General features: G+C 50.8%; 1 protein-coding gene across 2 annotated transcripts in view; it reads left to right on the top strand.

Annotated features, from left to right (window-relative positions):
- Sdk2 (sidekick cell adhesion molecule 2) overlaps positions 1–23,396 on the top strand; it is a 290,656-nt gene that overhangs the window by 101,315 nt on the left and 165,945 nt on the right. For both annotated transcript variants that reach the window (XM_006533253.4, NM_172800.3), the window contains exon 2: positions 22,437–22,596. In XM_006533253.4, the coding sequence (XP_006533316.1) occupies positions 22,437–22,596 (160 nt within the window). The remainder of the gene's footprint in view (positions 1–22,436; positions 22,597–23,396) is intronic.

Raw genomic sequence — 23,396 nt, 5'->3', positions numbered from 1 at the left:
AGAGACGCCAAAGAAAGAGAACCCTAGATGGGTCTACTTCCCTGGCTCCTTCCACCTATGTCCTATGTTGGTGCCACAGTTCAAAGGATAATGAACTCACTGATGGCACATATGTTATCTATGTGCAGGGATGGCCAGAGGAACTTTCTCCTCACCCAGAAACAGAAGTCTGACCCTCAAGAAATCAATGCATTATGTGCAGATGAGGAACAGAAAAAGGGATCTGGTGACTCAGATGACAGTCCCACAGTGTAGAGAGTAAACAGTGAGTCATGAAGGAATGGTAGATTGTAACAACCTTCTTGATAGAACATAAGGCAAGCTGTCCTCCTTGTTCATCTGAAACTTGGCATGGAGGCAGGTGTCCTTGGTACAAAAACCTGAGCCAAGGACTTAGCCAGATCCAAATGGGAGTCCTCCTCTGCTGCTCACATCTATATGACCTTGGGCAAATCCTCTCCATCGATACACTGCTGCCTCCCCATCTGTTAGGAAAGTGACTATGACCTTGAAGAATTGGCATATGGATTTTTACATATCTCAAGCATCTGGGACAACCTCGCATCTTGCAAGTGTGTAATATGTGGTCAATGTCTTGCTGCACTTGCAGACTATGAATAAGGTTGATCTGTCATGGAGAAGGAAGCTCATGGGACAGGAGGTATGCCTAGATGTTTCTGCCCACCCCCTCTGGAATTTCACAAGACACACAGCTCCAGTTTATCCCTAGATATGCTAATAGATGGCTCCAGAGTCCCAGCCCTGGACATGTCCCTGGACATTTCCACCTGGACATCCAAATGACCACAGCTGTTTACTACTGGACCTAGCACCTTCTCCATAGGTCCACTCTTACCCTAGTACCCAGGGCCAGATCTGCCAGTTCTTCCCACTCTGAAATTTCAGCTGTCTTCTGAAGATCCACAAGGCAATAGCTTGGTCCCCATTGTGACATTGGTGGACATAGAAACTTTAAGAGGAGGGGGTCTTTAGGTTATTGGGAACCTTGAAAAGGACTGTTAGACCACAGTTTCTTCCTCTTCCATATCTACTCTCTACCTATGAAGTGAGCAATTTTTATACCCTGCCACATGGTACACTGTCCTAAGCCCCAAAGCAATGTGATCATGGCCAGAAAATTCCCAAACTGCGCCAAATGAACCTTTCCTCTTATCAGTTGCAATCCTAAGGCTTCTCATCATTGAATGCTGACTCACACACCCTCAGACAATTCAACCCTCTGCTCTGAAACAACTCCTAGGACCCACACTCCTTGCTACCTTCCTCTCTTCTACCAGCTCCCTGAAACTGCAAGGTTCCAACCAAACTGTCTTCCTTTCATATCCCCAAATAACTTAGAAGAGAAAGCCAATTCCTGAGGAAAGCGCGTTGCCGCCCAGAAGATCGTTGTTTTTGTTATTTCCCTGTTACTATGATAAAACACCATGACCAACGCATCTTATAAAAGAGAGAGTTTAATTGGGCTGACAATTTAGTTCCAGAGGGTTAGAGTTTATGATGGTAGGGAGAAGGCACGGAGGCAAGTAGCTGAAGCAGCAGCCAAGAGCTCTTATCTCCATTCACAAACGGGGCAGAGAGCACTAACTCAAAATGTCTCTAGTGTTTTGACTCAAAGACCCCTAGAGACATACTTCCTCAGCAAGCCCATATCTACTAAGACTACAGCCACCAACTGGGGACCAAGTAGTCATACATATATGCCTATGGGAGCAATTTTCATTCAAACTACCATGTCATCTCTGTTCTGGGTCCTCACTGGTCTCCCAGTGTCCACATGACTTTTTATAGTTCATGTCTTACTGTATTTCTGGGGGTGAGTATGTAACTTCAGTGGCTTCCTGTGGCCCTTGGGATAAAGCCATGGGCTCTGGATACAGCCTACTAAGAATGCTAAGACAGAAGACTGAGTCTTTTCCTATCTCTATTTCCTCTCCATTCACCATGGGACCATACCATGGCGCCTCTGACAGTTAGCTTTAACTGTCAATTTCACACAATCTCGAATCACCTGAAAAGAGATTCTCAACTCAGAAAGGCTTGTGGGCATGACCATTAAGGAGTGCCTTATTTAGGTTAGTTGATGTAGGAAGACCCAGCCTAATGTGGGCATCACTATCCCCTAAGCAGGGGTCCTGAGTTGTATAAGAGTGGAGAAATCAAGCTGAACACAGTGTGTACCTGCATTCATTTTCTCTCTGCTCTTGACTGTTATATGATATGACTAACTGCTTCAAGCTCCTGCCAAGACTTCCCATAATGGTGGACTTTAATCTTGAACTGTAAGCTGACATAAGCCCCTTTCTCCCCTAACTTGCTTTTTACCCAGGTATTTTATCACAGCAGTGGAAATGAAATAAATACAGGCCCTCTTTCCAGTTCTAATCAGATGTGAATGAGCCAAGCCTTCTCCTCTCCCATCCCTGACACTCTGATTGGACCGGCCCTCTGTGTTGGCCACACCCTACCACTCTCTTTACCTGGCTGTGGCCTGGGATAAAATGTCACCTTTGGTGGCTTTCTCTTACGTGTCCCCATTGCCCTGTTCCATCTGCCTTTACCATCATGCACTTTCCGTCTTCCAACCTCTGTCTAGACCTGAGTATTTGTAGACACAGCTCTATAAACTCCAAGAGCCATCTTCCTATGCCACTCCCCCCAGGCCTGTCCCAAGTGCAGCTGTCCTTCCATAGACACAAGTTTAATCAATGAGCAGATGACTCATGCTTCCTTGCCCTTTCCTTTTGTGGAGCTTCTCTGGCTGCCCTGCCAGCTCTCAGTGGCCCACGCTGCCTTATGTGCCCATCGCCTGATTTTCTATATCCAAGCCTGCTCAGTGATGCTTTAGGGCCTTAATCAGCTCTTGCCAAATGAATCCTATCTCTGTAGCCAGCTGGCCATAGCCTCTAGGCAGGGGTGGTCCTCCACCTTTTGTACTCCTGGGCTCTGGTCCTCAGCTGATCTACATACGCTGAGCATGGAAAGCTTATGACCTAAAGTGTAATGCTGAGAGCCTTATGCTGAGAGGTCAAAGGTCCTCATTCCACTCTCATCCAAGGTCAGACATGGATCGCCTCAGTGTCTTCTGTGCGATCCATGTGGGAGTCTTCCTGGAGGAAGTTGGAGGTGAAGATCTTCTCTGTATACATGACACTTTCCAAATTATCATGGCTTCTTCATGTCCCAGGATGACCTCCAACTCCTTAACACTGTCTCTAAGCCCTTTATTCTCTAGGATATGACCCACACACACTAAGTGCCCTCCCTTCCTTCCTTCCTTCCTTCCTTCCTTCCTTCCTTCCTTCCAAACCAGGAACTGTGCTAGGAAGTATATCTGCCTCTTCTCCAAGAAAGTAAAGTCTGATACCCACATGCCATCTTCTTCCCAGTGGATAAGCCGGCTGGAAGACACTAGATGACTTATCCAAGGCCATGTGGCATCCAACTGAAGAAGCTAGGCATTGGACTCAACTCATTTCACCAGGCATGCTCTTGAAGTCTACAGGTCCTAGCTCCTACTCAGCTTACACCCTCCCACCCATCATGCCAAAATACCTGAAGTTTCCAGAAGCCACCATGTTTCTTATTCGTCCTGACTTCTGCACAAATTGGATCTTCCAGACCCCCAAACTTGACTCACCTCTTGCCCTTTAAAATATTTTTGGGGGGGCCCTTCCTGCCCAGTAGCCTTGGCAGTACAGCAAGCTATGCCCCCATGGCAAGCCTAGTGTGTCAAAGGCTTTGATCTCCATTGGGCTATCTCTCTGTCAATCAATCCCTTCACCTCCCGAGCACCTGAGAATGCTTGAGAGCTGGGATTTCCTCCTTGCTTGCTGTGGCAGCTCCCTCCAAGCATGTAGTGGGTCTTCAGAAAGCACTTGCTGAATGACTGGTATGAGCTGGGTGGGTAAGCTGACTTCCTGTCGTGTATGCTGTCTGTTATGGCTCAGGGCTGGGAGCACTTATACAGAATGGGCATCAAGGGCACCATAAAACATGGAGCAAAGCTCATAAAGGCTTTGTGGGGAGGTAGAGGTTGGGGTGCCAAGGAAGCAAGGGGCCTGCAGGGGAAGTCCTGCCCAAGGCTGGTTGAGGGAAGGGGAGCTGAAAAGGCCTCTACCCCACAGATTGCCCCTGACCTCTCTGACACCTCTCCTCCCACTATTTCTCTGCTGTCCTACCTCCCATTCATCCTGTTGACAATCTCACATGGGGCTGTTTAGAACCACATGTTTTATCCCTTGTCACCAGCCACATAGCCCTATTATATTAATTTACTGTCCTTTCCAGGAACTGGTAGCCTTCCTGTAAACTCCCCCTTTCCCATGCTGGGGTCGGCCGTTGCCAAACCACAGCTCAACACTCCCCTCCTGTCCAAGGCTGGGACAGGCAAGATGCTAAGCAGAGGTCTATCTCCAAGGACCCTATTGGCTTGCCCCGTCCCCAAGGTCCCTTTCCAGTGCCTCCATTCCTCTGTGTCAACTCCCCAAGAAGTGCTTCTTTGGGCTCACAGAGCTAAGGACTCCCAGTCTCACCCCCGTTCTCACTTCCAACTCTTTATCACTCACTTACTTCCTAGTATCCAGGGAGGACTGGGCAGAGCTGAATACCCATGTCTTAAACAAGAACGGGGCCTGGAAAGGTAACTGGGTTGGCAAGTCAGGACCTAAGGGACATGGGTATCTTTGCAGCCATGTCACAACCACTTGAGGCAGATGGTGGCTTGGCCTCTGCAGGAAGCCTCATCTTTCCTGAGCTATCCCAGGCTGGCCTTGGCTTGCTGAAACAATGACTGGCAAGTTGGAACCTTTGCCCTGCTTCTCTCAGAGCTGTGGGTGGTGGAGGGAGCACCTAGAGGTGACCCTGTTGCTTTTCCAACATGCTTTGTGCCTTCTAGGGAACAAACAGGGACTTGCAAGACAGGCAGCCCCCTCGTGCAAGCTGCTGAGCCCACGTGGCCCTCTGAGCAACTCCATTAGCCTCTCTTGCCTTTGGGTACCAGTTTTCTCATTTTAGAGTTGCCTAGGATGCAGGGATGGCACACAGATAGCAGAGAGACCCTGTGCTACTTCTCCAGTTCAAGCCAGCCACAGGAAAGAAGGGACAGCAAATGGGTGGCTGTCACATCACTCTGAATGAGAGTGTCCTGGCAGGAAAAATGGTGGGAATGACAAGAATGCCTATTCAATCCCCAGGACTAGGAACAACAAATGTCCCAGCAACCACCCCTCCCCTCACCCCTAGCCTACAGAGCTGAGCAGGGCCTTTAGCTCTGGGAAGGAGGAGAGGGCAGAGAAGGGGGTGAAAAAGGCAAAGGGAGGGGGTCTACTGCTCTCCTTCCCAGAAGTCCCTGGTTTCCGGGGAATGAGTTGAAAATGGCCCATGATGCAGAACCATCCGTCATGCTCACATTGCCTGCCAAGCTGCCAATCCCGACCCCGCCACTCAGGACAAAGTCACTTACCATTAGCTGAGCTCTGGCCTCAGTGCAGAGCGGCTGGCATGTTGTGGCTAGGGACAAGGAGGGCAAGCCAAGGCACGTGAGGTGGCCATCAAGAATGGGAAGTGACAGGTGGGGATTTAGGAACCTTCTGAAACCTTCCGGAAAGATGAGGAGTCTTCTTATTCATTCCTTCATTCTGTGTTTATTGAACATGTGCTCCACGTGAGATTAGCTACGGAAGGCACTGAACGAGCCAAGAGGGGACTGAGTGCTGGGGATGTAGCTTAGTTCTAGAGTGCTTGCCTGGAACGCTCAAAAAGGACTAAGACGCATCTGCTGACAGGTTGGAGTTGGGGGCATTTAGACATTTAGAGGCATCATTCTGGGTTGCCCTCTGGTGAGTGCATGTTAGAGCACACGAGGACCACCTCTACTTGGGGAATGTCCAGCAAACCTTCTCACAGGAAAGGGTTCTGTACAGTGCTGGCTGGAGTCCGGATGTGTTGGGAAGGGTGGATTAGCATTCTGGGGTCATCCTATAGTACCCCAAGTTGATGGCTTAAATCAGCAAGCACTTCTCATCTCCCAATGCTGGATATCAGGGGGCAGAAATCAAGATGTCGGCAGGGCCATTTGCATATGGACTTTACCCTACCTGAGAACCTTTGTCCTCTGTATTCCTGGCCCCTGGCATCAAGGCTGTCCTCCATATGCTTTGACTGTGACTCTGCCTCTGTCTTCATGGACTGTCTTCTCCTTGGGTGTTCCTGTGGATGTCAACCATATAAGAGGAGGCCCCACTCCAGGAACCTCATCTAAACCTAATGATATCTGAAGAGACTTCACTTTCAAATACCATATACGCTAGCTAGGGATGTAGCTCTCAATTCACAGAGCCCTGGGTTCCATTCCTGGCACAGAAGTGGCGGTGCTTGTGGGTAATCCAAGAACCCTAGTGAAGAGATAAAAGTCAGAAGTTCAAGGTCATCCTGACTACACAGTGAGTTCAAGGCCCACCTAGGACACATAGGACCCCCATCTCAAAAACAGTAACAAAGAAACCACAGCCACAAGTACCTGGGAGAGGGCTCTGTGTATCCTTTTGAAAGACACAATTCAACCCATAGCAGGGATCCATGATATATATTGGGGAACCCACTCTCCCCCCCCCATCAATTAGTACAGCTGGGGCTTTCTGGGGTCCAGGGGCCCTCAAGATGCTAGAGCAGAATCTGAGCTTAGAAAAGAAGAGCGGGCATCAATTGAACCCTTGTGCAGAATCTATACTTGAGAGCAGGAAGCGGAATGCTGTCAAGTGGGAGAGAACGGCTCCAAGTTAGGAAAGTGGAGCCCAAGTTCTCCTTTAAACTCCTCTGCCTCGGTTTGTCCATCTGCCAGAGAGTTGTGGGCTAGATGAACACCACAGATGCCCCCAACCCCACCCTCTGGAGAAGCTACAAGGGACTGACAGCCAAAATGGTCAACCTCTCAGGGACCAAGTTGGGCAGGGCCTCCAGCTGGCCTGGCTTCCAGCCCGGGTTCCTCTGACTTCCAGCTCAGCCTCAAGACTCCCCTCCCCCCCATACCTTTTAGGAGGGTCCAGGGGCCCATAGACTTAACCCTAACTCCATTTCTGCAAAAGCCATTTCCCCTTGGAGCTATTCATGGTAAAGTGACCTTCTGTCTTGCCTAGTGATTTTCTTTATCAAACTGTCTCTCATTGTCTTTGGTGTAAGCTTGGAACCCAGGCTTCTGTGGAAGGGGGGGGGGGCATGGCAGTTAAAGAGTATTTTAACCTTTGTACACTGACTCAACAAAATCCAGCAAGGGAAGTTGACATGGCCCCACCACACACACACACACACACACACACACATGTATGCACGTACCCCAAAATAAGCTGGGAGGACTCAGAGTGCTTGGGCGCTAAATCCGTGCCAGAGCTTTTGCCAATGCAACTGTCATTCAAATCCCATCTGCCCTGCAAAGCTCCGGCTTCCCACCCCTCTTCCAAATGCCCTTAAACCCCACACTCATGGGAACCAACGAGCGCCCGGCCCCTCTGGCACCAGAAGCACCCAGTATGGAGAAGGTGCTGCTGCAGGAGCCAGGTGGCTGCCTAGGAGAGGAAGAAGCAATCAGTACTCTTAGGTGTCCCTTCCTGAGGGCTGCCTGAGGCCAGGGGAGGGTTACACTAATCTTACTTTCCAATTCAGCTGAGATTGACACAGCATCAAAACAGGCAATTCAGTGACATCACTACCATACACAGCCACCAGTTCCATTTCACCCCCAAAGCATCCCTATCGCCCCACAAGCAAACCCCGTGCTTACCAAGCCAACGTGTCCGTTTCCCCTTCTCCCACTGCACATCCACCTTTAGAGACCTGCCTGCCTTGGGTGTCTCTTTGAAATGGCATCACGCAATGTGGCCTCAGAACTGAAGTAGCACAGGCCCCTACAAGCTCTGCCTGAACCTTGCCTCCCAGAGTCTCTAGGTGGTGGGTGAGTCTGCCCTACCCCCAGATGTCCCTCCATGAGGCTCTGTACGCCACAAACTAATGAGTACTGTCCCAAGGGTTGGGCTCTGCCCAGTAGCCCATGTAGCGAGTTGCCCCATCCCTCTGGGCTCAGCAGTCTCTGCTGATGAAGCCTCGTCTGCTTCCAGGGGTTCAGAGGAGGGAAACGATGCTCCTGGTGGAGACAGGAAGCCACTTTCCTTTGAAGGTTTGTCTATTTAATGATGTATACTCAGGGAGGGGGTGTGTGCACAGGAATGCAGATGCCCATGGGTGACCAGAGGTGTAGGGTCCCCCAGAGCTGGAGTTACAGGTGCTTGTGAGCTACCTGCTACAAGTGTCAGGAGCCAAAGTTGAGTCCCCTGCAGGCGCATTCTTAATGCATTCTTAACCACTGAGCAATCACTCCTGACCCTAAAGGAGCGGCTGTGTCCCCTACATCTGTTCTGGCAAGGGACTGAGGCTGCCAGGCAGGGGCACAGGGCTTCCCACCCAAGTGCCAGGAAAGCGACCAGGAAGATGGAGCATGGGCAAGCTCTTCACTGTGCCAGGGAGGGGCTGAATGCCGCTGTGCAAGCCTGTGTGGATAATCCAGCTTGTAAATTGCTTGGGGACTCTAACTGTGGAAAGGGCCATAGAGCTGCGTGTGTTATTATTTATGATAAAGCACAGAGGAGACTGCTAGGGACTGGAATGGGCTGAGCGCTGTGCATGGGATGGACGGCAAATTGAACTCCAATTTTCTGCTCCGCAGTCTTTGTTACACGCCACAAAGCGCCGGTACAGCAGGGTCACCAGCCTGACGAATGTATGCTCTTCTTCATAGGCGGGCTCCATCACTCAGCCTCCACACGAGGAGGGTAGCTTGGCTCCTGAGTTGCTTTTTCCTCCCCCCTGGCCCTGGTGGTCCCCTTTCCTAAGATCAAATCCAGCCCTGACCCAAAGAGAGATCAGAGGCCTAGGTGAGTTCAAACCCCTTTCTGTCGCCGCCGATCACATGACCTGTCCCTTGCCACAAGAGCTTCAGATGAGAAAAATGCAGGGGTTGTGATTGCAGAGCCCCACCAAGGCAGCTGGAATGATCAAAGGAGACAGAAGGAGCTCGCTCACGTGGATCAGGCCTTAAAGCACACACCTGCTTTCCTTTCCTTTGTGGGCTTCGCTGCCTGATGCTGCCTGACGCCAGGGAAGTAGAGGGAAGAGAAGGCATGGAGTTGGACGGATGGCTCCCCACTGGAGTGTGGTGGGGCAAGTCCCTAAGACACCTACTGCTCAGCTCAGCTGTCTGCCACCAATCTTTGGATATCATTTCATGCTAGGGTTAAGTTTGTCACCTCCCCTAGTGCCTGTCCACCCATCATCTGTATCTTGTTACGTGAGGATCCTGTTGATTTGTGGGGTGGGGAGGTTGTTTTGGTTTTTGGTGGGCAAGATAAAGAAATACAGGATCGAGAAGCGTGCCAGACAGACTAGAACCAAAAGCCTGTTCTTCACCAGACAGTCTTTTGCATCCTCTGTCTGCGGATCACCAAGCCAACGGGGTGGACTTCTGACTCCTTGCTGACCTGTGGGAGGCAAGGAACCTTTTAGGACAATGTCACCTGGAAGAGTAACAGGGCTAAGGTGGGGTCAAATCATAGGGATCCTGATGTGAAGACAGCTAAGCCCCATTGCTGTCCTTTATTGATTTGTGATGCTCTTGGGTCCCTCCTCTAACTGGACAATGCCCCAAGTGTGCCTCCCTGCGCCCAGGTCATCAAGGACAGGTGTGTGGTCCGTGCAGCACAACTGAGCTTCTTGAGACGAATTCCTGGAGTTAGTGAAAGTTTTTATTATCAGTGTTTTATGGCTCAAATGAATCTGAATACTCCGACACAGTAATGGAACCGTTAAGCAGAAGACATCCTAATCAATGGGAGAAGTTTAATCTCTGAACCCTCTGGCCGAAGCTGGAGAAAGGGCTCTGTCCTCCCCATAATTACAAAATAAACCTGTGGGGAATGAGAACCATCTTTTTTCCATGCCAGGCTGGGGCTGCTCGGATGTTATTTTACCCATGAGGTCCAGGGCAGAAGGTTCTGGCCGCACTGCTAAGCAAAGATAAGGAGTAACGGTGGCCTCTGCTTCGCTAGCTGCCTTGTCTGAGCCGAGTGCTAGTCAGAGCCCCAGCCCCTCTCATGAGCTACTTACTATATTCAACCCAGTTTCCGGGAGAGGAGACGGAGGGGCAGGGAGTTACAGAGCCGTGCCTGGGGTCACATGGCTAAGGGGTGGCCGAGCCCACTGGAGCTGAGCCCAGGAGGTGCCATTCCGGGCACCAGTAAGATCAGGATTCATTTGGCTACTCAGACTTTGCCATGATGGAGCTAGTGCAAAGTGCGCCAGACTCGACCAGCAAGAACAATGCTGCAACAGGATCCTTCTGCACACGTTTATTGGGAGAGCTTGATTGCAGAGGAAGAGACCCTGAGCCCAGAACTGGTGCTGCTTATATAGGCCTAGGAGAGGCGTGTCTCACACCCGGATTGGTTATGCACTAAGCCTCATTTGCATGTTCCTCATCTGATTAGCTACTCTCTCTCTCTCTGTACCTCACAGAGCCTCATTATCATACCTCATTTGCATGTCTCACATCTGATTGGTTATATTCTCAAAGCCTCATTATCATGCCCGGGCCAGGCAGTGTCTTTGCAAAAAACTTTACTGCATATGTACACATTGGCTGTTTGTCCAAACTTATGTGTGGTGGCCAGCAGTAGTCAGCGCCACTCTGCAACGGCACATGTGGCTTCCCACAAGACCCTCTGGGATAGCCAGTCACCAAGAGGGACGCTACAATGCCCAGGCCCACAAGAAGTCACCTGGGCCTTCCTACTGTGAGGGTCCGAAAATCACTGAAGGAAGACCCCAGACTCAGATAGTATGCAAAGACAAAGAGTGTTTATTCTGCAGAAACAATCAACATGGGGGGGGGGGCAACCATTCTCTAAAATAGTGACCCCAGACAAAGACATGCAGGCCTTCTTATAGAGAACCAGGGGAACTCTCTAGAAGGATTAGGTCATCTAAAATTTCATTGGTGGGGACTAGGGGGTCACAGGCAGTCAGTGGCCTGCATTCCTATGTCATGAACGTTTTTTACCCATAGCATGAGACAGAGCTGCCCAGCGCAGATGGCCCATTCTGAGATAAGATATTTCCCCATTTTTGTGTCTATCCCCGGGCTGTTCTTTGGGAGGGGGTTTTATGAGCTTGTTCTGGATTTTACGGTTTGTTCCTCGAGCTGGTGTCTTATGGCCTAGTTTCTGGGACTTATGGTCTGTTCCTGGGAGCTGGTGCCTTACGGCCGTTTTTTGAAATCAGGCCTGGTCCCTAAATGGAGACAAATGGAGTTTATGTTGTCCTTTCACTACCTGAAGGCTAGTACTTAGCTCTGGGTGCAGGGGAGGGGGAGGTGGTCAGAGATTCCCAGCCTGCCTTCTCTGGTTCCTGTATTGCATGCTTTAAGGAAGATGCCTTCCAAAGTCTGAGGGTTAGAGACGAGATCTCAGAAAGGTTAGAGGGAACACTGCATTTTATGAGTTTTATGAGGCGGATCTGAGACTCATGTTTTCCCAGCTAAGAAGTGAAAGAGGTCCTCGTGGGATAGAACAGCATTGTTCAAGGCCCTGGGGCAGGGCTGCCTGGTGTCTGGAGCAGCTCTCCCTGGTCTCTTGGCCTCTGCCGTGCTACTATTGGTAGAATGATGGGCACAAGTTGTTATGAGGCATTATGTGAGTTTCCTAGATTGGCCATGACAAAGTCCTTCAAACTGAATGGCTTGGAACTGACTGCCATCGTTCTAGAGCACAAACTCTAAAGTCAAGGCGTTCGCCCCTTTGACGGCCAGCAGAAGAGAATATTTCCTACTTCCCGCTCCTGCTGGCTTCCCCAGAAATGCCTGCTGCCCCTTGGCTTGTGGATTCATCAATCTAGTCTCTGCCTGTCTCTACGTGGCCTCCTCCCTCCCAAGATTCAACACCCTCGTGTTTCTTCTCCTTTTTGTCAGACTTTCAGTGTGACAAATCCCGGAGGATTTGGGAGGAAAGATCTGCCTTGGCTCAACACATCCTCATTTACATTCCATGGTTACCTGGCTCCCCTGGAATGGGCACAAGGCTGAACACCATGGTGACATCCCATGATCAATCTGAGCTGCTGCCCTCATGGTGATCAAGAAGCAAGGTAGAGATGAGAAAGAAGGAGTCAGGGACAAGGCCTGTCTTTCAAAAGCCCTGTGACTCACTCCCTTCAACAAAGACACAACTTCCACAGTTCCACTGCATCCTGGTAGCCTGGTTAAATTCTGAATCTATCAATGGACTAACTCACTCTTGGAGAAGATTCCTCATGAACCAATCTCTTCCCCAAACTCCATCCCTGGATGTGCCTGCATCAGGAACCAAGCAAGCCCTTGAAGATGAGCCCTTAGGTGTGGCATTTCTTCTGCAAACGATAATACCATAAAACCATTTAATATGCACTAGGGATTGGACCTAAGGCCTTGCACATCCCAGGCAGTGCTCTACCACTGAACTATATCCCTAGCCCACTTATTCCTGTATTCATCCATTGAGACAGGGTCTGGCTGAGTTGCCCAGGCAAGCTTTGAACTTTTTGTCCTCTTGTCTCAGCCTCCTGATTGATGGGCATCATAGGCTGTTGGAGTTTAAAAGACAAGTGGCTCCCACAGGCTTGTGTATGTGACCACTTGGCCCCCGGTTAGTGGCATTATTTGGGGAGATTTTGGAACCTTTAGGGGGTGGAGCCTTGTGGGAGGAAGTTCATCATTGGGGACAGGCCTGAAGGATTTATAGCTTCTCCCTACTTCCTTCTCTCTCTCTCTCTCTCTCTCTCTCTCTCTCTCTCTCTCTCTCTCTCTCTCTCTCTCTGTGTGTGTGTGTGTGTGTCTGTGTGTGTCTGTGTGTGTGTGTGTGTGTGTGTGTGTCTGTGTCTCTCTGTCTCTGTCTGTATGTGTGTGTGTCTGTGTCTGTGTCTCTCTGTCTCTGTCTCTGTCTCTCTCACTTTCTCTTCCCCTGTGTGTGTATCTCTCTGTCTGTTTCTGTCTGTCTGTCTGTCTCTCTCTCTCTCTCTCCCTATGTGTGTGTATCTCTCTGTCTGTCTCTTTCTGTCTGTCTGTCTGTCTGTCTCTGTCTCTCTCCCTCTCTTTCTCTCTCTCCCTATGTGTGTGTGTATCTCTGTCTGTCTGTCTCTCTCTGTCTCTGTCTCTCTGTATCTCTCTGTCTCTGTGTGTGTATCTCTCTCTCTCTCTCTCTCTCTCTCTGTCTGTCTTCCCTCCCACCCCACCCCCTGTACCCCTACCTTGCTTTTCCTGCCATGACAGACTTTTCCCCTCTGGAACCAGAAGCTAAAATAAACGCCTAAGTTGAGTTTAGTCATGGTATTTCATCACAGCAACTGAAAACTAATTAATACGCAAGCCTGAGTCATCAGGCCTGTACCACAACGTCTTTTAGCGACACCCGTCCCACAGAGCTAGCTTTACTCCAGTGTGTGGCTTCGTTGTCAATGGTCCCACCAGCAAAGACTGGGTTTCCAAGTAAATTCACATTCTGAAGTTCTTGGAAGGGGTTATTCAGGGCAGAGAGGAGTATCCCTTTCCAACCCAGGACAGCATCAAATAGTCTTGTCCTGGAAACAACTTTATCCCTGCCCGAGGCTTAGGATCCTCTGAGCACCACGGTGCCGCCAGGCTTGGTCATTCATTCACAAGGTTCCTCTAGAATGCCATGTAGGCCTGTGGAGCCAGCGCCGTCAGCCTAACCCGCTGGCACTCTCACTATTCAATCTGTGTCATCTTTTGGCCGGCTGTACAATGGGCCCGGCCGGAGGGAACCTGCTGGGTGACGAGCTGAGGCTCACACTCCTCCTTCCCCAACTGGAGCCCTGCCACCCCACTTACAATTCCCCGGGGCTGTGTTGAGGCTAGGTTACGCTGGCTGCCCTCGTGGCCAGGCCCCCCTAATCAGATTAGATGTGTATTCAAACAAATTGATGATCCGTTCCATTAGATGCTTATGAACACGCTTTTCTGAGCGAGAAATTCATCCGGCTGCAGCTGTGGAGGCTGCGGGCGGAATTGATTGTTGCACCCTCCCAGGCTCCCAGCGTCAGAAGGTGCTGGCTCCTGAAGGTCACTGGCAAGGATTAGATTAAGGAGGGCAAAAGCCTTCTTTCCTGGCTAATGAAGTACTTGGCATGCAGGCGGCAACAGGCCAAGTGGGACCAGGCATCTGCCAGGAGGCAAGGGAGGGGCATTGATTAGCATCTCATTTATGGGAGTGCATCAAGAGGGTGGGGGGACCTAGGGTGTTCAAGGCCCTGGCTCGGGTGGGATAGGAGCAGGCAGGTAGGTGTACCAGATGTGGAAGTGGAAGAGAGACAAACAGCTGGGAGTCTGGGTCCCAAGCAGAGAATACCTGCTGAGCATCCTAGGCTCTGTGTACCCCAAAACGCTCTGCTGGCAGAGCCCTGGCAGCCTCCTCTTGGGCTATGATATTCCTGGTCCTGGGTTCAGATAGAGCCTAGACTTGGTACTAGCCCTCCCCACTCCACATGTAAATATCTGAGCTTCCATTCACAACAGACCTGTAGAGCTACAGGCACTGTGGGAAGGCCCCATACAGACTTATGCAAACCTAGCCTGCCTCTATGACAGACCTGAGCTAACATAAAACTGTAGAGTCTGGGAGGAGGAGAGGCTTAAGGGACCCTGCGCCTTTGCTCTGTTTCTGACCTGGAACTCTCCCCCAGAACTCACCAGCCCTGCCTCAAGTGTACAGACTTCAAGCCCAGCAGCCCTCCGGAGGCCATTGGAGGTCAGTCCAGGAAAGACGTGACTGACGGAGAGATTCAGAAGAGAAAAGTGTGTCTCAGAGCCACAGCTTCCTATCCATTCCTAGGCACTACAGGCTGGCTAGCCTGAGCTCCTATTAGGAGGCCGGAAGGGAGAAGGAGCTGAGGGCATTCAGGTCTGAAAGGGAATTTGTCTCTGTTCAGTGGCTTTTGAAACTTGCTCTAAAGGGCAGAGGGGTGTCCTTGGCCAATTAGGAGCCTGGCAGAGGCCTTCACCCCTGTTTCCCCTCTGCCAGTATTCCCAGCGGGAATGGCTCCAGGGGAGCTGTGTGGTTCCCAGGCCAAGCTAGGAAGTAGACAGCCCTGAAAGATGAGGCAGAGGGAGCCTGGCCAATCAGGTGAAAGATGATATTATGTTGCAGAGCGGGGATAAAGGAAGGAGGCAGTTTAAATTGAGATTAGCTTCTGTATGGAGCTATTTAGCTTTCAGCCTAGCATCTAAGGGTGACAATGAGGGTATTTAGTGACAATGTCAAAAGGAAATGGCAGTCGGGGCCTCCTGACCTGTTAAGGGAAATGAGAAGGAAGTTAGCATTAAGACCTCTTGCCAGAATTCTGCAGGCAGGGGGTCATTCACAGAGCTCAAGAACAGGGATGCCTCCAGCTGTGTGACACCCTGGAATCACACACAGAGGGCCTTCTTCTGTCCCCAGTCCTTCCCCTGTCCTCAGTGTGGCTCACCCACAACCGCTCTCACTGCACCTATACACCCATGGATGCCTGTGGATGCGTGCATCTGGTCACAGGTAAACACCATGTGCCAGGATCTACAGCATAGAAATGATAGAGTGGGGGTCGGGTGGGGGGGGGGGGAGAGTGAAGGAATAGCACATGTGTGCACACACATGTACGTGCACAGGCACACGAGATACACACCCACTAATCAGTTTTCCCAAATGCTTCACTCCCTAGAAAAAGCCTATAGTTATACAGCAAGTACATTTTTATACACAAGGGGCTTGGAAGTTGGAGCCCAATTAGTTGGTTGCTTGTCTGCTAGGCACAAAGCCCTTGGTCCCTGGTACCAAATCAACCTGGCATGGCACGATGGCACTGTGGAGGTGGAGGCAGAGAGATCAGAAGTTCACCCAGGGCAACAGAATGAATTTGAGGCCAGCTTGAGCTACATGAAACCCTGACTGCAAGTAAATAAGATTCTGACAACTTCTATACAAGCGATAGCAGATTCTGTAAGCGACACTTGTTACTCAATAGGGGCTTTCAAAGGTTGGTCTGGGGTTACCTTTTATGGAGAAGCCTCGTGCTGGAGTTACGCTCATTCTTGTACCGAGGTGCCCTCTGCATCAACAACGCAGGCGTTTCAAACTCTGTGTCCCAGCTCTGAGACACGGCCCTCTCACATATGCGTAAGTGGCGGGGACAGAGGTGCTGCCTTTGGAAAGCTGGAGGGATGGGAGGGCTGTGACTCCAGAGATGGCATACCAGGCCCCAGCCCCACGAGGGGTGTGCCTCTCTGGGCACCTGTTCCCTGCACACCAGCCCACTGGACCCTCACTCTCACACTTTGGCCAGTGAGGAAAAGAGGTTACTGCTGTGACTCAGTTAATGTGGCTCATGAGCTCAAACATCCCCACACTTTTTCCATCTCCCCTCTGGACCATTCACACCCTCTCCCCGGTTCTCCTGCTCGTGCAATCTTACAGATTCTCAAAAACAAGTTTTTCGAGGCAGGGTCTCACTATGTAGCCTTGGATGGATTGAACTCAGTCCGTAGACCAGGCTGGCCTTGAACTTCTGGAGATCCATCTATCTGCCTCTGCTTCCCAAGTGCTGGGAAGAAAGGTGTTGTGATACTGTACCTGGCGGCTGGGAGCATTTTTTCCTCAGGACACTTAGATCTTTTCTGCGTTAAGTGTCGAGAATATCTTCCCCCGGTCTGTCGTGTGCTGCAGCTTTTGGTGTGTGGGTTTTCTCTTCCCTCTAAAGAATTTTTCATGGAGTTGAAGGCATCGTCTGTCTCCTGACCGTCTGGAGCTCTCGTGGTACTTAGAAAGTACTTGGCAGGAACTTAAATCCACCAGCATTGTGTATTTTTAAATTTTTGTGATTTCATCCATTCCCCCACCCCACCCCCTGCCTAGTTCTTTTAGAATTTCATTTTCATGTTTAAAACATCAATCTCTCCAGCATTTATTTTGAGGTAAAGTGTGAGGAAGGATATTCAATTTTATATTTTATTCCCACATGGCTCTCTGGCTGTTCCAAAGCCGTATGCTAAATAATTGCTCCTCCCCACCCCTCACCTCTGCCTTGATTTGGAATTCAGCACTCCTCATACGTTGAAAGTCCTTATTATGTATTTGGGTTTATTTCTAGAATCTGAGACCACCCTTTCATCAAACTTAGCATAAAGACCACACTGTTTGAGTGGGTGCAGTTCTGCTTACACTTTAATAGCTAGGGTAGTCTTTCTCCCATTGTCCAGACTTTTGTGTTTTGGCTTGGTTTTAGATTTTTAAAAAAATATGTTATTTTTTAAGTGGTGTGTGTGTGTGTGTGTGTGTGTGTGTGTGTGAACTCAGGTACCCCAAGGACCAGAAGCATCAGGTCCTGTGTTAGTTAGGGTTTTACTGCTGTGAACAGATACCATAACCAAGGCAACTCTTATAAGGACAACATTTAATTGGGGCCGAGTTACAGGTTCAGAGGTTCGGTCCCTTATCATCAAGGCAGGAACATGGCAGCATCCAGGCAGGCATGGTACAGGAGGGGCTGAGAGTTCTACATCTTCATCAGAAGGCTGATAGCAAAGTACTAACCTCCAGGCAGCTAGGAGTAGGATCTTAAAGCCCACACCCACAGTGACACACCTACTCCAACAAGGCCACACCTCCAAATAGTGCCATCCCCTGGGCCAAGCATATACAGATCATCACAGGTCCCCTGGAGCCGGAGTTAGAGACAGTTATGAACTGGCTAACATGAATGCCAAGAACCAGACTTGGGTCCTCTGCAAAGTCAGCACGTGCTCTTTCGTAACTGTTGAGCCCTGTCTCTAGGACCAGTTGTTAGTTTTTGTGGCTGTTTTTATATACACTTTAGAATCGGTCTGTCTCGTTTTGTAAAAAGGGAGCCGACGGATGGCCAAGTGAAATCAGTGAGTAAAAGTTCTTGTCTCGAGAGGCTGATGGGAGATGTTTGATCCCTGAGCCCACGGCGGAAGAAGAGAACTGACTTTCTCTCATCTCCACGGCGCGATGCTTGTGACACAGGAGCACCCGCCCACATACGCATATGATCATCTTCGTAATCGTCAATTTAAATATTTTAATAAAAACTGGAGAGGGTTCAAAGTGAGGAAAGATTTGGAAGAGTGACATGCTCATACTGTTGATTCTATTTACCCAGAACTCTCTGGGCACGGTTACCCTTCTCACTGACTCGAGGGGCTGTGGTGGACATACAGTCCCACAGGCTGAGTATCGCCTCATCTGAAAGCAAAACCAGAGAAGACCTACCAGCCTCAGCTAACAGAGTGTGTGCGTCTCTCTCCAACACGATGTGCCCATCCATATACAGAAGCAATGGTTGTCCCTTCCTAAGCGTGTGCTTATCTGTTTATTTAATTAGCATCCTGCACTCATTTATTTACTCTTCACGGTAAACATGCCCCCAGCTTACAGCTAAAGAAAGTGGTGTGTAGAAGATAAACAATCTCCACAGTCTATGGTCTCTACGTTCCTGGGAACTCACAGCACAGACCTGAGATAGTTGTCCATGTACAGATACACATGGAGGAGACAGATGTGCCCAGACATGTCAGATACACACAAAGACATACACATACTGGTTTACACACATGTACATACATCTGCACACACAAACACAACTAACCCCCCACAGCCATCAGTCCTCCGGTGGAACGCATCCCAGCTCCCAGCCAGCTCCTACTTTCTGGTGCACTTCCCAGTGTTTCCTTTGGGTGGGGTTTCCCTCCCAGGATCCCCATATCCAGAGGACAAGGAACACTAGAGCTAGAGCAAGGGTGGCCTCAGAGCAGTGGCCTGGGCCTCAGTCCCTCTGTGTCACCTCAGAAGGATAACATGAGAGGACGGATGGGGAGGACCAAGACCTGGCCTGGTACCCAGCAGGTGTGCAAGCACAGTATCTTTTCCCCTTCATCCCCCAAGGCCATTATCTCCAGCAGACACTGAAATCAAACCACCTGAGCGCAAGGCATTGGCCCAGGTTGTTCATTCCTGGGGTCTGGGCAGTGAGCTGGTAAATTCAGTCCTGGAGCAAGTGGCTCGTGAGGGAGCCCACAGATGCTAGATGTCTAGGTGCAGAGAGCATGCGTGCTCAAATGTGTGTACAAACACACTCTCCTCCTCCTCCTCCTCTTCCTCCTCCTCCCCCCTCCTCCTCCTCCCCCTCCTCCTCCTCCTCCTCCTCCTCCTCCTCCTCCTCTTAATGCTGGCTCTGAGTCAGCCCACATCCAAGGAAGGGATTTAATCACTCGGGGCCGGGAATGTTATTGTTTTAAAACAAACGAGCAATGACAGCCTCAAACAGGGTTTTCAAAAACTCGATTCAAAGGGCTCTTGAAAGCTTCAGGAGAATATGAATGTGGCTTTGAAGTGAGAGTGTGCTCAGTCGTTAAGCCGAGAGCAGCGCTGGCTGCCTCCCGAGGTGGCAGGTAACTCTCCCTGGCCAGCAGGTACCTGCTAGCCCCTCTTGACCCAGACAGCCATGGCCCAGAACCCCAGAGACACATTCAGTCACCTTCAGAAGGACTCTGCTTTGGTGATCCAAAAGAGGCACTCTTTCACCTGCTCCGTCTGGTTTTGATGTGAGGTCTCATGTAGCTCAGGCTGGCCTCACTCAGTAGCTATTTTGTAGTTAAGGGGGACCTTGAACTGCTGATCCTCCTGCCTCTACCCCTTGAGTGCGGGGAGGACGGGTGCCTATCTTCGTGCCTGGTTTGTACAGTGCTGGAGATCAAACCCAGAGCCTCTTGCATCCCAGGCAGGCATGGTCCCAGTTGACCTGCATTCCCAGCCCCATCAACTGCTCCATAGGCAGGGCATTCACAGGAGGGCTGTAAAGAGGGCTAAGGGGGTGAGCACAAAAAGACCCTTGGCAGTGCTTGCTCTTCAAACTACCCTCAGTCTTGTTCTCTGGGGCAGAAACTCAAGGAAGACCCCCAAAATCAACTGCAATTTACACATTCATAACACTGGGTATATAAGCTATAAGGTTTAGGGGTGCTACATGACTAGTCCCCCAAGAGCCTATTATAACATTTACCGAGGTATCAATCAGTCCTTGAGCCCAGGTGAGACCTGAAAGCAAAAGGTGAACCTGGCGGTGACTGGTTATGTCTGAGGCTGCGAGAACCTGAAAGGGGATCTAGAATCAGATCTAGTGTGCAAAGGGGCTCAGAGCATCCTTTCCCAGCCCCTGACGGTATGCCCTTGATCTTCCTTTCCTTTGATCTCTTCCTTGGTCCCAAAGCAGGCTCCCAGGTGCTTTTCTAGTTCTAGGCTCTGGGTGGTGGGGTTGGAGCATGACCCAGGCCATCTCTGAGGATGTCCGCGCCCATCCCTGCCACAGACACTCTCATAGAAATGGATGATCCCGTGCAGAGCGCCTGTCCTCGGAAGAAGGCTTGGGCCAGCACTGTGACAGTCATTATTTCATTCCGCCTGTGCCTGCTGTTTCTCTTCTGTGTCCACGGATGGAGAAACTGAGACTCTAAAGAGCCAGCACTTGTCCTCACCACACAGCTGGCCAATCGTGGGGTGAATACAAGATGGTGGTCTGTAGATGCTACTAGAGCCTCTGCCACTGGCCTGGAGGTCAGGACACCCACGCTACCCTCCTGGCAACTGCCTATGTGACTCTAAGCCCTTGAGACCTACAGGGAGCTTATAGATGTAGCTGGGAAGATGGGATCTGACCCTGTGTCTGTGCCTCAGTGGTGTGTAGGAAGGTCCTGAGTAAGCCTTTGGGGTCTCTCTAGAGTAACTGTAGAAGGTCGCTCTCTGTAGCATGCTTCCTCCAGCTGTTGACACCTGGCCCAGAGCACAAACTCGGAGAGTCTGGTTCTCGTCTTCTGCTCACCCACTCCTCTAAGCCCTGGTCCGGGTATCTCTCTAGGGAAGTAGCCCTGCTTCCCTGAAAGAGGTAGCCGCTTCTACAGCTTGGCTACTTCCTCTCTGCTGTGTGATTTCCAACAAGTTCTGAAGATCAGACCTCACTGTGCCCTTTCTAAAACATATGCCCCATTCCCTGGAGTCATTAGGCCACTATGAGGATCAAATGAGCATATGTGGAAACTTCTAAAATAGTAGAACCTGTGAGGACTAGCAATCTACTGATCTTTCCAGATGTCAACATCTGCCCTCAGCCTTGCCCTACCCCAAAGGCTGGTTATGCAAAGGCAGGCAGGGAGCTCTTCTCCCCCCTCCTCCACCTCCCCATCCTTCCTCCAATACCCTGGCCCAATCCCATGCCTCACTTCTGTCTTCTTCCTCAGTGGCCAGAGGGCAAAGGCCCCTCTCCATCCCGAGCCATTGCCCAAGCCCGTTACTCCTTTTGAAGGAACTTTGAGCTTTCATGTTTTGTGTGGCTACCGCCAGGCCAGACAGATACAATGACTCTGCAGGGGAGTGCAGCAGCTACTCCGGCTCACAGCCTGGGCAGGCAGAATGGGGAGGTTGAGGGAGCTGGCTGGCTGGGGGCAGCAGCCTGGTGATGGAGGGGATCACTACATAGACTGCCTTCGATGTATTTTCTAGCTGGGGGTGGGGGAGCCCTCTGTCCGTTGAAGCTTTATGTCACCCCAACTCCCTGTTTTTCTTTTTCCTTTTTCCCTTTTGTGCATATGCGTGTGTTGTGTGTGCACACATATGTATGTATACAGGTACACTCACCCGTGGATAAACATGGCGGCTAAAGCAAGCCATTGAGAAGCCAGCTGTCACTCCATGCCTTATCCTCTTCAAAGGTAGCCTCTCATTAACCCAGAGCTAGGCTGGTATCCATCAAGCCTGGGGTCTCCTCCTGTCTCTGCCCCCCAACAGTGCTGGGGTGCATGGCAAAGCGTGGATTTTTATGTAGGTGCTGGAGATTCGAACTCGGGTCCTCATACCCACATAACAGCCATCTCCCCAATACCACAGACTCTGTGTTTTCCTGGTGAAGTTTACATTCCCTTTGGCTAAGGCCCAGTGGGTCCTCTTCCTTCTTCCCTGGAGGTTTTAAAATCCAGAAGCTAAGAATGAGAACCAGACAAGACTCCCCAACAGAAAGAAATGGAGGTGATGCGGAGGGGAGGGGGTGTGGAGCAAAGGCAGGGGCTGGCTAGTGAGGAGGAGAGGAAGCAGGCGAGGCTTTGCTTCGTAGGTGAGGAAGATCCATGCTGAACATCACGCCCTGGCTTCGAACCAGCTCCTTCTCGCTGTATGGCCGTGGGCAACTTACCCAGCTGCCCCTGCTCTATCTGCCTCAGGTGCTCCGTGGACCAACACATGGGGCTGAGCAAGTGCTAACCCAAGACTGTACCTGTTTCCCCCCAGATGATGTACCGCCATACTTCAAGACGGAGCCAGTGCGCACACAAGTGCATCTGGAAGGGAACCGCCTGGTGCTCACCTGCATGGCTGAAGGCAGCTGGCCGCTGGAGTTCAAGTGGCTACACAACAATCGGGAGCTGACCCGGTTCTCGCTGGAGTACAGGCAAGTCGCCCCCTCCCATTTGCCAGGAGCCAGCCACCTCCCTATCCAGAGAAAGGAGGGTAGGAGACCTGGGTACATACATGCACCACAGGCTCCCATGTAACACTCCTGAGAGGCTGGGACCTCCCTGCTCTGAAAGTGATGCCCCTAACCCTGTGATGCCCAAATGGGATGGCTGAGGGGCAGGCCTGGGTGCTACCCTCAGGATATCAGATGGGACAGAGATGAGGCTGGGGATGTAACCAGTCTGTCCTCACCTACCTGCCAGAAAGAACCCCTCCATCTCTAGAAAGTTCTATTGAAGGAGAGGCTTGGATTTAATGGAAAAGGGCATGCAGCAATTAGTGGGGCAGTAGCACGGGAGACAGCTCTTCAGGGGATAGTGCAGATGGGACATGAAGGGGGCGGGTCCTGAGTATTGAATTTGGTGAATCCTCCTTCCCCTCTCTCTGGCTGAATAGGGTCAAGATGGGGGTGGGGTGAGACGAGAGCTTGACACAGGTGGGTTTGTCACGTGTCTGAGGGAGCCCTCCCCCCAGGGGAGCCTGGCCTCCCCCTTACACCCTGGCCCTGCCAAGCAGGAATCTGGTGCTCCCTCCTCCTGCTCTTATCCTCCCATCTCTGCCTTTCTTATTGGCTCCGAGCCCCTTGCCTGTGATTAATCCCCAAACCTGATATGCATAATCGGTTTTGTTGGGGAAACAAGATTGTCCTGCCCTGGGGATGCTGATACAAATCTGTCACCAGGGATGGGAATGCAGATGAGAAGAGGGGATTCAGTGCTGGAGCATCTGTCCATC

This window comes from Mus musculus, chromosome 11 (genome assembly GCF_000001635.26).
Source record: "Mus musculus strain C57BL/6J chromosome 11, GRCm38.p6 C57BL/6J".
In the NCBI taxonomy this organism is placed as follows: domain Eukaryota; kingdom Metazoa; phylum Chordata; class Mammalia; order Rodentia; family Muridae; genus Mus; species Mus musculus.
This window is presented reverse-complemented; position numbering and strand designations above follow the sequence as displayed.